General features: G+C 39.7%; 2 protein-coding genes across 2 annotated transcripts; one reads left to right on the top strand and one right to left on the bottom strand.

The window, feature by feature from the left end:
- Positions 1–17: 17 nt before the first annotated feature.
- On the bottom strand, positions 18–4,107 carry acod1 (aconitate decarboxylase 1). Its single transcript, XM_061053213.1, has 5 exons — positions 4,019–4,107; positions 3,719–3,880; positions 2,567–2,656; positions 2,260–2,459; positions 18–992 (listed from the first exon to the last, which is right to left on the bottom strand). The coding sequence occupies exons 1-5, from the start codon at positions 4,028–4,030 to the stop codon at positions 32–34; spliced, it is 1,425 nt and encodes a 474-aa protein (XP_060909196.1). The 5' UTR covers positions 4,031–4,107; the 3' UTR covers positions 18–31.
- A 2,148-nt stretch (positions 4,108–6,255) lies between these two features.
- kctd12.1 (potassium channel tetramerisation domain containing 12.1) lies at positions 6,256–8,597 on the top strand. The gene has a single exon (XM_061053214.1). The coding sequence runs from the start codon at positions 6,582–6,584 to the stop codon at positions 7,452–7,454; it is 873 nt and encodes a 290-aa protein (XP_060909197.1). The 5' UTR covers positions 6,256–6,581; the 3' UTR covers positions 7,455–8,597.
- Positions 8,598–13,893: the final 5,296 nt, after the last annotated feature.

The following is a 13,893-nucleotide window of genomic DNA, read 5'->3' as shown; positions in this document are numbered from 1 at the left end:
TGTACATCACATTGCTTCAGATACAGTACATTTAAAAGTTCCTTGTCCTGTATAATTGCTTGTGTTGACTGCTTGTCATCCTCAGATATGAACTCAGGATTGAACTTTCTCTCACTCGCTCGATGTTTCCGATCACATCGATCACTCCCTCCACTCCCTCTTTGCACAACACCGAGGAAGCATTCACACTAAACTTCTCCACCAGGTCCCTCGGACTCAGAGGCTTCCTCCAGTGGCCGTAAAAGGTATCACACCTGGCCCCATATCTCTGGCCCTGATCTGTTTCAATCGTAACCTCACAGTACATATTGTCAAAGCTGGGCTTGTTGTCTTCAGGGGTCTCCACCTCCACTTTGGAGAGGAGCTCTTTCAGGGCAGGCCTGTTGATCTGATCTTCGCCGAAAGAAGACACTGTCACTTTGTTATCCAGCAGGGCGGAGCCGCAGTTGAACTGAAACGAGTGCCTGGCTTGGTGCTCTGATGTGGGTGAGGGGCAGTCGACGTATTTGGATGGAGGCACTCGAAGTGTGACTCGCCTGATTTTTCTGAGGTCGAAGTTTCCGTCTGTGTTTTCAAGTTTTGCACGTGCTGCCAATGCGGCATCCACAACCCAGTGCATCCCCAGATGAGCCGGGATGCGCTTGAAGGCAACATCCTGATTTTCAAGCATCCATTTAAAGTCCCCAGAAGCAGAATGTGGCATCACTGACGGACTGTAGTCCTTGTAATACACCCCAAATCCGCAGTTCTTATCCAGGATGGCAGGGTTCCCCTCCAGTCCCAGCTGGGCCAGCTGAGCGGCCTCCAGGCCTCTCCGAGCAGCGTTTCCTATGTGAAGGGGTTTGGTTTGTGTGGCGGCGTTGGCCAAAGGAGCCCCAGCAGAGGAGGCTGCGATGGCCAGAGCATGAGCACACTGAGCGGGGGACAGAGCCAGGAGCTTAGCTGAGGCTGCAGCACTGCCCATCACACCGACGACACTGGGAGGATGGAATCTGAGTGAAGAAAGATTAAATAAAAGATTAGGATACACTCGAGTAAAATAACTGATTAAGTTTCTATTACAATGAAAATTAACAAGTTGATTCCAAGAAAATGAATTGGTTATATTAGTTCCAGTATTTGGATTTGAGGGTTTAACTCAAACTCGAACATTATTTTTTGTTTCTTATGATATTGTAAAATGAAATGGTTGAATTTGAGACTGCTCAAAGCACAACCAAACAATATAAAAATGTCACCTTTAGCATAGGTACAAAAAATATGCACATCTGTTTCATGGAGATCAATAGAAGAGTGGGAGCAATAAAACCAAAGTTGCAAGAAGACACTGAAGACTGTACAGCTGGTACACTTTCATACATTTGCAGCGCTCAGGTACTGAACCTTAATAAGGTGATATTTATAATATGTACATTCATCAAAACCTTTCCTTATTCTCAAAAGGACATTGAGGTTTCCCTCATTTTCAATGCTGTCTAGGTTACATTTAAAAACAAGCGAGAAACACAACACACATAATCAAATAGAAATACAAGAGAAATCAATTAAAACACTCAAATCAAAGTGGCTACAAATCAAATTCCTGAACTCTACAAGAGAGGGAAGAACTCCAATCTTTAGAGTTTGATGGAATGATTCCATGAGTTTGTGGCATCAAAAGAAAATGCAGATTCACAGAGTTCAGTGAAAGCTCAAGGGACAAGCTAATCACTATAAATGAGTGCAAGGTAGTAGTTAGTGTGTGGAAGTGGTTTGTACTCTTGAGCTATTATAACATGACTTTTCTTTTTCTTATTTTCTGACTTTTTATTGACCGTTCGATTCGTTAAGAAAGTAATTAAGCGTGTAAATGATTTAAATAAGCAATTATGAGCCTTTGGTCTGACACTTCACTACAAGACAGTTAAAACTGTATTATGTTTTCTACAGTTTTCTTCTTGAATATTTTTACAGTTGGAAAAACTTTCTACTGAAAAAATAGTTTATGAAAGCTGTTGACAGTGAGGTTTTGTAAATAGGGACACTGTTACTGGAAATATGTTTTTAATGTAATATTTCAACACTGAGAAGCACTAACTGATATCAATTTGCCTTAAAGGCCTCACATTAAACTAATCGTCTGCATGGCCACTAGAGGTCAGTGTTGTACTCTTTGACACTTTGGCTGATTAGTCCCTGAATCCAGTGAACAGAAGCTAAGCACTGGATAGAAGGTCAGCACATTTTGTTGGTTAAGGACTTGTAGCATCAATTACTCACCTTTCAGGGATGTTGTAGGCCTCTGTAGAGAACCTCATAAGTCTGCCCTGGACCTCGATGCCCACATTAAAGGCCAGCAGCAGGTCCAGACCAGAGGGTTGGCTCTGCAGCGTCTCTGCCAGGGCGAGCAGGGCTGGTAACACAGCTCCTGAGGGATGAGTAGCAGGGTGCCAAGTGTCATCAAAATCCATGGAGTGAACCTGGTGGAGTGAGTCAGACAAAAGATAATCAGAGGTGGAAAAAAGTAGAGGCCATATCAGATTAATGTGTTCGACTTATTATGATGCATTTACTTGACTGAGCTTACCGCGATGCCATTAACAAATGCAGCATAATGAGGAGGAAGAGAGATCTCCGATGCACCCCAAACACTGCTCCTCTCGTCAGATGTGAAAGACTGCCAATCATAAATATAAATGTAAATATTAAAAGATGAACTTCAGAGATAAGGGGGTAGGATTCCCAGTTGTCAACCTTAAAGGTCAATGCAAAAATAACAGATAAAAAAAAGATTATATCAGCTGATTGTCAAGAAGAAGACCAGAAGTCATTTAAGCATGTTAAAGAGAAAATAAGCAGCACACTGTATGGCTTCATACTAATTAAACATTTTATAAGCAAGAAATATGGAAATCCTTGGTTTGGTATTTTAGTTTCAACACAAACAATCTCAAACAGATTTGTAGGAAGATGACAAACAGAGACATAAAAATGGTAAGTAAATCCTATAGGAGTGAGCCTGATGTAACAGACATGTGATAGCATCAGAACTTCCTCTTAAGAAAACATCCTGTATTAGAAAAACACAAGAGAGACACAGAAAAATCCCAGGTTCCTTGTGAAATTCACATTACATCACGTTACATATTTGGGAAATGCCAGAATGCAGGGAACATAACATCTCATTTCATCACAGTCAGACATCCAGTGGAACTTCAGAAACACTATACTCTGTGTGTGCTTCCTCATACATATATATGTATGGTTTTCATTTGTGAAGGATTATGATATGCTGCTATATCCTGCTTTAAAGTTACCCTCATTAATGAATTCATCATTATTATAAAAAGTCTATACCTATTCATTATTCTTCTGATTACTTGCTTGCTCTCAGAATGACTGATACATACTCAGTCTAACATAGGGGGTAAAAAAGGTTATTGAGCCTTTATTATGCAGGTACTGATACGTCACAAATAAACACAGAAAACACTTTTTTCACTTTGGCAATATTGTTAGTAACAAACCTGCCATTCAAACAAACTTAATTCAACTTCATGTATAGTAGCCTATATTAAAAAAAAAACAATTTGGCTGATAGTTGTCTTTGTTGGTATAAAGTTTATAAGAACATCCTAATTGAATCTTCCTGATTAATTGCTGACTTTTGTTTGTATTTTGTTTTGATCAGAAGTATTTTCTTAGATATCAGAAACCCGGTGAAACAGGTGAAACGCACCTGGCTGTACTTGAGAGCCTTGTTGAACACAGCCGTCCTGGTTCCTAGCAACCCGACACCCAAAGTGTCCAGCATCATCCTTTTGCTCCGGTGAATCACCACATCTGTCAGATGAGAGGCGCCGAGTGAATGGACAGCAGCTCCAAAGCTCTCAGTGATTCCCTGCAGAGGTGAAACACAGCTCATCAGAAACAACATCAGAAGAGGTCACTCGTTGATTATGTAAAAAGACTGAGACATTATGCGGCAAAGGAGCATTTTAGGAAAAAGCTATGTCAAGTATGAAAAAAAAAACAATACCTTGCGCAGCATTGTTAAAGCTCAGCAACATCTCCAAGTGACAAGACATCCCTGTGCAGATGCATTTTTATAGGTAACACCAAAGTCAGACTGTTACACGAAATTTCCAAAGTTGCCAAAAAAAACCTCGTAATGAGAAGTAAGCACTTTCACTATGACTGGACCTCACCCTTCATTCATTGTTCCCGAGTTTGCTGACACAGGCAAATCTACTTTTGCTTTCGTTTTTTGAGTTATAAAACAGAAGAAAAACGTAAAAAAAAAATAAAAAAAATCCTATTTTACCTGTCTTTGGGTCATGAAAGTAATTGATGAAGTTTCTTTTGTAAATCACAAAAAATTTAAATAATAAGGATCTGATGACAAATGTGGTTCAGATATTTTGAATATAATAAACTGGTTTCCTGTCACCTCCAGGTTGTCTTTGAGTAACCTTGGAAATTTTGGAAATTTTGGCTCTCTTCAGTGTGGGGTTTTGAAAGATTAGAGACACAACTCAATCACTCACTGACAGTCACATGACAAAAGGAAGCTCCTATCTCTCCCTCTCTCTCTTTGTGCATTCCCATCACATGACTGCAGCTCCTGAGCTCTCGTAGGTTCCTCTAGATTGTTGGTGGGGTAATGATAATATTTACAAACCCATCTTGACCTCAGCTGTGAGGTTACAAAAAGTTTAAGATCATATTTCTTTAGCAGTTGTTTTTGGCAAAGACAAATCTGGTCCTATTATAGCTTGTATATGAACACAAGAGGAGCAACCCTGTTACTATAAAGCTTCAGCGTTTAATGGATCATTGGCTTATTTAAACAACAGGAATGGTATCATTCTAATGTTTTTTTAAATTATTGACTCCACGATTAATTTCCCCAAGGGGACAATAAAGTGTATCATATAGTATCGTTATCTTTTGGAGGTTTGTCACTTACATGTGAGAACATTTTAATGTTACACTTGATCAGTGGAAATGAATGTACTTTGTATACCGTGGTATAGCTCATTATTAAAGTACAGGAACATAAGATTGAAGCATTTTTCTAATTTAAAAAGTCAAATCAGACAGATATTTTGGCAGGCCGATATAAGCCTCTCACAAGTATTGGCACATGTTTTTCAAATTAGTAATGATGTGAAGCATTTTTTCCCCCCATAATATATATCAAGCTGGAAACATTGCATCTGATGATTTGTCTGATGCTCTGTTTGACTTTGTCATTTCACTACTGTCAGCTCTGTCTGCAGAACATTCAGCAGAGTATCACATGCTGACAGTGTTTAATAATGTCAAACTTAAATTATAACTTTAAGAAATTAGCCTTCTTTGTATCTTGATCTTCATAATCCAATTAGAAAACAACTTTTTTTAAACCAGCAACAATTTTATTTTATTTCATTAGACATCATATCAGTAACTTGTATTGTTATTGGCCTCAAACTTTCCATATCTGCCAGGAGTTATACCTTAACTCATCTCAGTATTTCAAATGAAAGTAAAAATGTATGTTTTGTCTCTTTTAAGTTTTATTTGTGGACTAAAAGTGGTCCATATATGGTTTAGCATTACATTTAGGGGTTAAGATTAGGATTTTGGTGAATAATATAAAGTAATGAATTAGGTTTTGGGTAACACATAAAGCAGTCTTGTAACTTATTTGCAGTCATCTTCTCTTGTTTTCCTCTGTAGATATCTGGTTATAGAGATTAGACACTTAGCGGTTATGGTTTATCTTTAGTAAGTCTTCAGGCAGTGAACGTCATGCAGTGTCTTCCTTCCTCTGTGATAAAATTAAGTTTGAGTGTTTCTGCACTTGTACATCTGACTCTGTCCCAATTTGAGTTTCAAACCTAGAGAGGCACTGTTTTTGACGGCCTCACTTCTTCAAAGGGCCGTTTGAGGGTTAAAGTTCTGTGTGTGTGTGTGTTCTGTGTGTGTGTGTTCTGTGTCCATGCATATATATATATATATATAGAGAGAGAGAGTGTGTGTGTGTGTGTGTGTGTGTGTGTGTGACTGCTAGAAGGCTGCATTTCCATCCCAGTTGCAATGGGTGTCACTCTTTTCCATATTTTCCCATCAATTTCTTGATTTCAAGGCTTTTCTAACTCCATCCAACTGTGTGGTTCCTGGTTCCTGAGAGTTCCTGTGGGAAGTCTGGAAAAATCTCAACATCATTTATTTCATGAATTAAATAAACATCGGATAGAAGGCTACAATTATATGTGTGCCAAACGCAGAAGGGGAAAAACAAATGACACATTATCGAATGTGCTTGCTTCTCTCTCTCTCTCTCTCTCTCTCTCTCTCTCTTTCTCACACACATGCCTACGCAAACACTCACTTAAAAAAAAAGATGAGAGAGACAGAGAGTGAGTGAGAGAAAGAACTGCACATGCACGCACACAGGGGGACACAGTCATGTTATAGTTAAATGTTAATTTAGCAGTCAAACCCCCCTCTCAAGCACGTGGTTGAGCCAAAGGCTTCATAAACAAGCCCGCTGCCACCGAGTCGCTCAGTCAGTGTTTCCACTGATCCCACATCAGTGCAGCGGCTCAGAGAAGATGGCACTGGCTGACACAGAGCTCGGAGGGTCCAACTGCGGAGACTCGGGCTCTCCATTCTCAGAGATCATTGAGCTGAATGTTGGCGGACAGGTTTATGTCACCAGGCACAAAACTCTCATCGCGGTCCAGGACTCTCTGCTGTGGAACATGTTTAGTAAGAAGTCCCCAAAGGAGTTGGCGAGAGACAGCAAAGGGCGCTTCTTCTTGGACAGAGACGGCTTCTTGTTCCGCTACATCCTAGATTACCTCCGGGACCTGAACCTGGTGCTCCCGGACTATTTCCCTGAGAAAAGTCGCCTGCAGAGGGAGGCTGACTTTTTCCAGCTGCGGGACCTCGCCAAGCGGCTAAGCCCACGCATGATTAAGGACAATTCAATGAGCGAGGAAATCAGCCAGAGCGACACGGAGGACGGCGCGCAGCAGTGCGGCTCCTCCGGCGCCATGGAGACTTTACGCACCATGACGGTCAGCTCCAGCGGGACCATGCGCTCCCCGTCTTTGGACTCCAGAAAGTCGGGTTACATCACGATAGGATACCGCGGCTCGTACACCATCGGCAGGGACATCCAAACCGACGCCAAGTTCAGGAGAGTGGCGCGCATCACGGTGTGCGGGAAGACGGCTCTGGCCAAAGAAGTGTTTGGAGACACGCTGAATGAGAGCAGAGACCCGGACAGGCCTCCAGAGAGATACACATCCCGATATTATCTCAAGTATAATTTTCTAGAGCAGGCGTTTGACAAGCTGACAGAGGCGGGATTTCACATGGTGGCCTGCAGCTCCACAGGCACCTGCGCTTACACCAGCAATGATCCAAACGAGGACAAAATATGGACAAGCTACACTGAATACGTCTTCTGCCGGGAATAACTGTTAACATGTTGTGTTGATATACATTTCATAATATAGAGGGGGCAGGTGTTGCATTTGCTGTGTTGAATGGTAACGTTTCTCAGAGCGAGTGGCTTCAATATGTTGCTCCATTATTCTAAGAATAGCTGAATGCCAGTGGGCTATTATACAATCTGTGATTTAACACACAGTGCCCCTATAGATTCCAAATCAGTCAGACAGTTTTTTCAAGTCATGATCATTCAATTTGATGTTCAAATTGAGAGGTAGGGCTGCAACTGTTATTTTCTCATCAATTATTCAAGTATAGCTATGAAAAGTCAAATAATTGTGAAAATTGCACGTCAGAATTTCAAAACTGATGTCTCGAAGTTGCTTCATTTGTCCAGCCAATAGTCCCAAACCCCAAACCTTTCATTTACATTCAGATTGCAAAGAAAATATGATCTAAGAATCTTTAAAAAAACAGCAAATGTTTGACATTTTTTGAGTGAAAAATGACAGAAAAATATTGATGGATTATCAAAAAGTTGCAGCAACGCTTTTCAACGCAGTTAATCCACTAATGTTTAGATGTATTGTGGTATTGTGTATGCCGGTTAATGCAGCTCTCCAATGTGTAACCAAAAGCCCCCCCCCCAAAAAATCAACTTATTTCAGGTAAACGAATGATGCTAGCAGAGTGTAATGTTACTGGAAGCTTTCAACAGTATTATTTTTTTTAAAATCAATATTATGGTTTCTTAATCACTATTATAGGGGGATTTACTAGTTATCAGAACATCTGCAAAAGTTGCAGCTCCAGTTACCAGTGTAGTTTTGGGTCGACACACACCCATCCAAAGTTAGCACCAACAAAATGCCACCATCTCCATCTCATAGAGATGCATGTCAATGTTTCCGTCATTTCTGACTCAGTGCTGTGTGAAGTGATCGCCATCCAAGAACGGATGAGCAACGATTAGAATTCAGTGTCATTGTAACTTCTAGGCTTGCTTTGGTCACCAGTTTTGTACTCTCTAATAATAGGCTCTTCTATCAGCAGTTCTATCACTGCCATGACTGTAAGTGTCCGTGCTTGCTTGGTAGAGTTGTTTGTGTTAAATCTGTTCAGATGAAATAAAATCTTATACTTGGGTTATTCTCAGCCCACTTTGCCAATCTACCTATCTTCTTTATAACATCTGCACGACATAAAAAACAAAATCAGAGACATTCATCGCCCTCCAACCTTTTAAACTTTGCTCAGTGGAGAATCAAAGGAGTCAGCCTCAAAGAGAGATGCCCTACCCAGGAACCGCAGCCCGTCATGGCACTGAGCCTGCAAGCCCAACAAAATCTGTCACACTGTTTTAACCCAGAAGGAGGTACAAACGCAAGAGGCAAAAACCCTGACCATGAACTTCCCTTGGCTCTGACTTTGCAAAAACCTTCCAAAAAAACTGCAACATTCAAGGCTTTGCATCTATTTTATCTCTAACTTCTCCCCGTCATTAAACCACACCAGGAGAAAAACATTCTCACCCAAATATAGTTTGCATGTAGATACTGCGTGAGGATCCGTTCTGTCACACAAATTCAGCAGCTTGCAAGTCGCATGGATGCAAATAGTGCAGCTGTGCACACATGATGTCATTATCATTTCAAGTGTAAATAATGAAAGGGTCCAGCAGCTGCACACCAATAGGAGGGTCCAGTCTGCCAGGGATGCTGGGTGAATGGATCAGAGTTGATTGGTGCACCTCTGCATGTAAAAGAAACTTCTGTGGAACCAAACCTGGATTATTAGTTTCACTCAAACAGAAATGAAAAAAAATGATTAACATTCAGTGTCATAGGTTGGTTTAGGCCATCCTCTGCTACTAAATCCTCAAAGAGAGAAAATCTAGTTTCACATGAAAAATGAATCAGTCTGGTTCAATTTGGCCATTAGAAGTTTGGAAATGTTCAGCTTGGTTGGGAACAAAAAAGTTAATTTGGAAAATGATCTAACTTAGTATCATTTGAAAACACAAACAAATGAAAAAGGTTGCTGTTACCAATTATATATATGTACAAGAATTATTCACTGAAGACAAGTCTAAAACATAAAAATCATACGTGTAAAAAAACAAGTTCAGTGATGGAAGACTTCCATTTAAAGGCTTCATATGCGATTTTTTGATCCAGCAGATGTTGCCCTTGAGCACCAGCATGAAACCAAAACAAGCATGCTATGCTAGCGATATTTATTATGCTTGTATCTTCACACTGCATGTAAATTTACCTGAAATGAGCGTGATCGAGAAACACAGTTAAGCAGTGAGTACAGTATGTTATTCTTCTTTTCTCTAGTCCCTCAATTAAACAACTTTTATACACGAGGGGAGGAGTCAGCCGGCCGTCCGGGCGATGTAAACAAACTGAAGATAGGACTCTGAAAACTCTGAAAACATCACAGACAGTGGGACTCAGGTGTTACACCCATTGTAGACAGTCATGACTCACAGAGTTATTTTCAGAGGATATACTTGATTTCTATTATATTTAAGTGTGAAGAATCACATATAAAGACTTTAACTATCTCTCCTCCAGGATCCTTGTTTTCTGCATGCGGGTTCCCCTGTCATAAATTCATGCCTTCTGGGATCTTTGACATCAACTGAGCCACTCTGAATTGAATCTGTAACACAACAGTCCAAATGTGTAAAATGTTTCAGTCATTAGCCTCACCTCCAAAAACTTGATCTGCATAATGATGGGGCATGGCTTAGTTGAATGACAGTTGGGCACGTTGTAGTTAATAATGTAATGAAAAGGAGCCCCAAGTCACACACTCACTCTTCCTCTTTCTTTTTTCTAGATTTATAGAAAGTCCAGCGGGGCAGCATTTCCAATATGGTGGCCGACATCATTGGACTCCTTTTGCCTCTTCAGAATCCAATGGGTGACATCACTGGGACCACGTCTATGTTTTATACACTCTATGAACAAAGCCATCCTTATGACTATGTACGTTAACTGTACTGCACAGAATCCAGGTAGAACAAGAGATGTCAGCAGCATTAACTAAGATTATTCTAAGCCAGGATAACTTCACACCTTTGAATTTAATCATTCTTCATACATGGGAATGTGCATGTATATCAAGCTGACCTTTTGTTAATAATACATGCAAGCACAAACATCAGGGGCAAAAGCTAAATGTCTTGTAAATTATATCCAATAATAAAACATTTTTAATGGATTTTTCTTTTTGTGTTAAAATAAATTATACATGTATTTAGAGTCATATCTGAATAGAGGTCATGTCCAAATCTCGCGTGGTCCCATTCTTGTCTAACTTTGATAGTATTCAAATTCAAAAACACTCTGGGGGCGGTGATAATTACTCTGTTGTTATCTGTACCAGCTTTCACTGTAGCACACACGGGAAACATCACGGTTCAGTCAGCAATCCGTCATGGCAGTCAGCCTCCAACAATCACTGACTCACGCCTACGTTTACACACACAGAACAGTGTGATCAGAGAGCTTCCACATTGCTTATACTCTCAGCTGTGGGAGGGGAACCCACTCGAACATGTGTGGCAAACGCTGTCATTCATTGCTGAACTAATGGCTCAAGCTGTTGCAACACACGCAGCTGCATATCCCATTGTGATCCAAAAAGCATTTAGATATATTTGCAAGTCAGTTCAGAGCCGGTAGGATTTTATATCTCCCTGGGGATGCATATTATCTGAAGTTTTTAATTAAATGATAAGAAATCACAAATGTGGAATCATTTGGATGAAAGACACTTTGTTTTTTACTTCACTCTATGGTCTAATATGAATCGGTAACATTTTATATTAAGGTGCTTGTAATAAGCATTAATAACAGGTAATAAGTCACTTATAAGACCTTATTAGATTCTTATTAACACACATAAGACTATATAAGTGTTAATATAGGCATAATTAACACATTTATTATAAGACACTTATAGGCTCTTATTAGAAATGTACTGACACTTTATATACTGTCATAAACATTAATAAGATGTTTATTAACATTAATAAGACTTCATCAGTGTTAATTAAACTATAAATTAATTTATAATTGGCTTGTAAGATATTAATTAACACAAAGAAACTTGTTTATAGACCACTTATCAACATTCATAAGATGTTTATTGACATTAGTAAGACTTTATTAGGTTCATATTAATGCCTTATAAAGGTTAATAAATACTTTATTATGCACTTATTAAGAGTTAATAAAGCTCCTCTGCAGGTACTGGATCTAAAGTGGGAACACTACTTACAAAGATTAATAAATACTTTATTATGCACTTATTAACAGCTCAGTGGGAACAGGGTCCAACTTTCAAGTACACGCAGAAACAAAAAGGAGGTCTGTTGAACTTCCACTCAAACAGTTTGTGAAAAAAAAATGCTACTACAAATACAAGTATTATCTTTAACGTTAAGTGTTAACAACATTATGATAACATTTGGTGTGTCATAGCTACCAACATATCTGATCAAATTCAGGGAAAAAGCATAGTTGTTTTTAACCCATATTACTGTACATAAAGTGTTGAAGGTGGACAAACATCAGAAGACTAGGACACCTGGAGCCCAAGGTCTGAATACCAGTCAAGAGATGCACACAGGAATACATTTTCAAACTTTGTATGTAAGGAAGACAAATATTGCAGGTCAAGATTACAATAAACAATTTACTAATGCAATTAACAACTTAATAAAGTGTGCACATGAAATAAAACAAACATTTGAAGTGTCTAAGCCCAGTCTTTTTCGTTGGGGCTCAATCCAGGTGTGTGTTTCTGTTTAATCTGTGCTTCTGCTCTATGAAGTAGCAAAGGAAGTTCTTCCTTAGAAGAAACAGTCTTCTTAATCCCACTTGAGGTCTCAAAGGTTGGGCTCACTATCCAGTTAGCTGCTCACAGTTCTATGGTGGATGCTCTTGTCGGTGGATGGTCTTCTGGATGAGCCCAAAATCCGCCTTTTACCAAAACCTGACCTACAGACAGGTCACACCACCCCTATAAAGATAAACATGCACGTCTGCATCAACACAGGCTTCATCTCAATTTAAGCACTTTGCATTTAACAGCAATTATTAAAATAACATCTGTTTTTAGTCACAATTTTCCATGAGTCACCTCAACTACATGAAAGGTTTCCAACTTTGAAAAGTGACTCGTATTAACTTAAAAATGGCGAGCTCTGTCGAACCCACCTTGCTCACAGTTACAGGTGGTCCATACATCTATTGTTAGTGCAACAGAAGGCGCAATTGTTATTTGTGCTCATCTGCAACATGGGATGGAACATTATCACAAGGCTTGAGCACTTTTAAAAAAAAAAGAATATGTGAAGCGCGGGTCCTCTACTACTTCATATGCGTGCATAATAAATTAGAGCCCCAGCTCTCTGAGAGGCTCTGAACTAAGGTTTTTCTATGGGAGGGTTTGTGGCACACCCTGCTGTCTACAATGGCATTATAATAATACTGCAATACTGCATACTCATTTGTTGTTGCTGGTAGTGATGAAGATGGTGGTAATAATAATGATGATGTTGTGGAAGAATATTATAATCATTGCTATAACCTCAAGTGACTTATTCATTTTTTATTATTTATCTGACCAGAGAGCCTTTTCTCACGCGAGATTTCCCCCGCAGCCGCCCTGTCTCTCACACACCCCTGAGACTGGGGGCCAGGGAGAACTCTTGCGCGAGATCCCTCTTTCCCTCTGTCAAAAGCAGGAAAAAGGCCAGAAAACAAAAGCAGAAAAAACAGCAAAATACAAAAGCAAATATTACAGATCGTGTGTACCTTTTGTCCACAAAGGTGTCCAGAGGGAATATCTGACAGTAAATATAATTACAGCCAAAACCAGTTTAAAATGCAGTCGGAAAAACATCAGTGATAAACGTATAAGATGGACAAGGCAGGAAGGCTATCTTCCAATACAGTTTAATTCATGGATACACCAGTGAAAATTATTTTTTCAAGCGCCGTAATGAAACAATAACTCACCAACTGTTTTCATGGCCCAGACTGAACATCACCACTGTACTGCAGCCCTTGATGTGGTAATCACTGGTGGAGCAGAAGTCTATCTTGATTTGAGACTGGAGCTGTGTAGAGAGGTGGGATTAAAGTTCTGCTTATCTGAAAATAAAAAAATAACCCTAACAGAAGAGGGTCTCGACTAACCTCTTTCAAAGATACTACATCCATTTTTTCTATGGCTGTGATGACAAAAAGAAAAATTAATGTTTCATTTGGTCAACAATAAGGCAAAGTTTGAAATGTGGAAAATCCTATCCTTTACATGAGTAGAAACACATTGTATATCCCTGTTGACAAAAACATAACACATATTGGCCTTACCCTGGTGAGAAGGATTCTCTTGTGGGGGACTGTTAGGGACCAAGCAGTAAGGCACAAGACACAGGAG

Source organism: Labrus mixtus, chromosome 13, assembly GCF_963584025.1.
Source record: "Labrus mixtus chromosome 13, fLabMix1.1, whole genome shotgun sequence".
NCBI classification, from domain to species: domain Eukaryota; kingdom Metazoa; phylum Chordata; class Actinopteri; order Labriformes; family Labridae; genus Labrus; species Labrus mixtus.
This window is presented reverse-complemented; position numbering and strand designations above follow the sequence as displayed.

Excerpts from the sequence above, each read along its gene's own strand:
- acod1 (XM_061053213.1), bottom strand. Across the intron at positions 2,657-3,718 it reads AGGCTCTCAAGTACAGCCAG|TCTTTCACATCTGACGAGAG; the intron begins GTGCGTTTCACC and ends TATGATTGGCAG. Across the intron at positions 2,460-2,566 it reads CATTTGTTAATGGCATCGCG|GTTCACTCCATGGATTTTGA; the intron begins GTAAGCTCAGTC and ends TCACTCCACCAG.
- kctd12.1 (XM_061053214.1), top strand. The coding sequence starts at position 6,582 with ATGGCACTGGCTGACACAGAGCTCGGAGGGTCCAACTGCGGAGACTCG.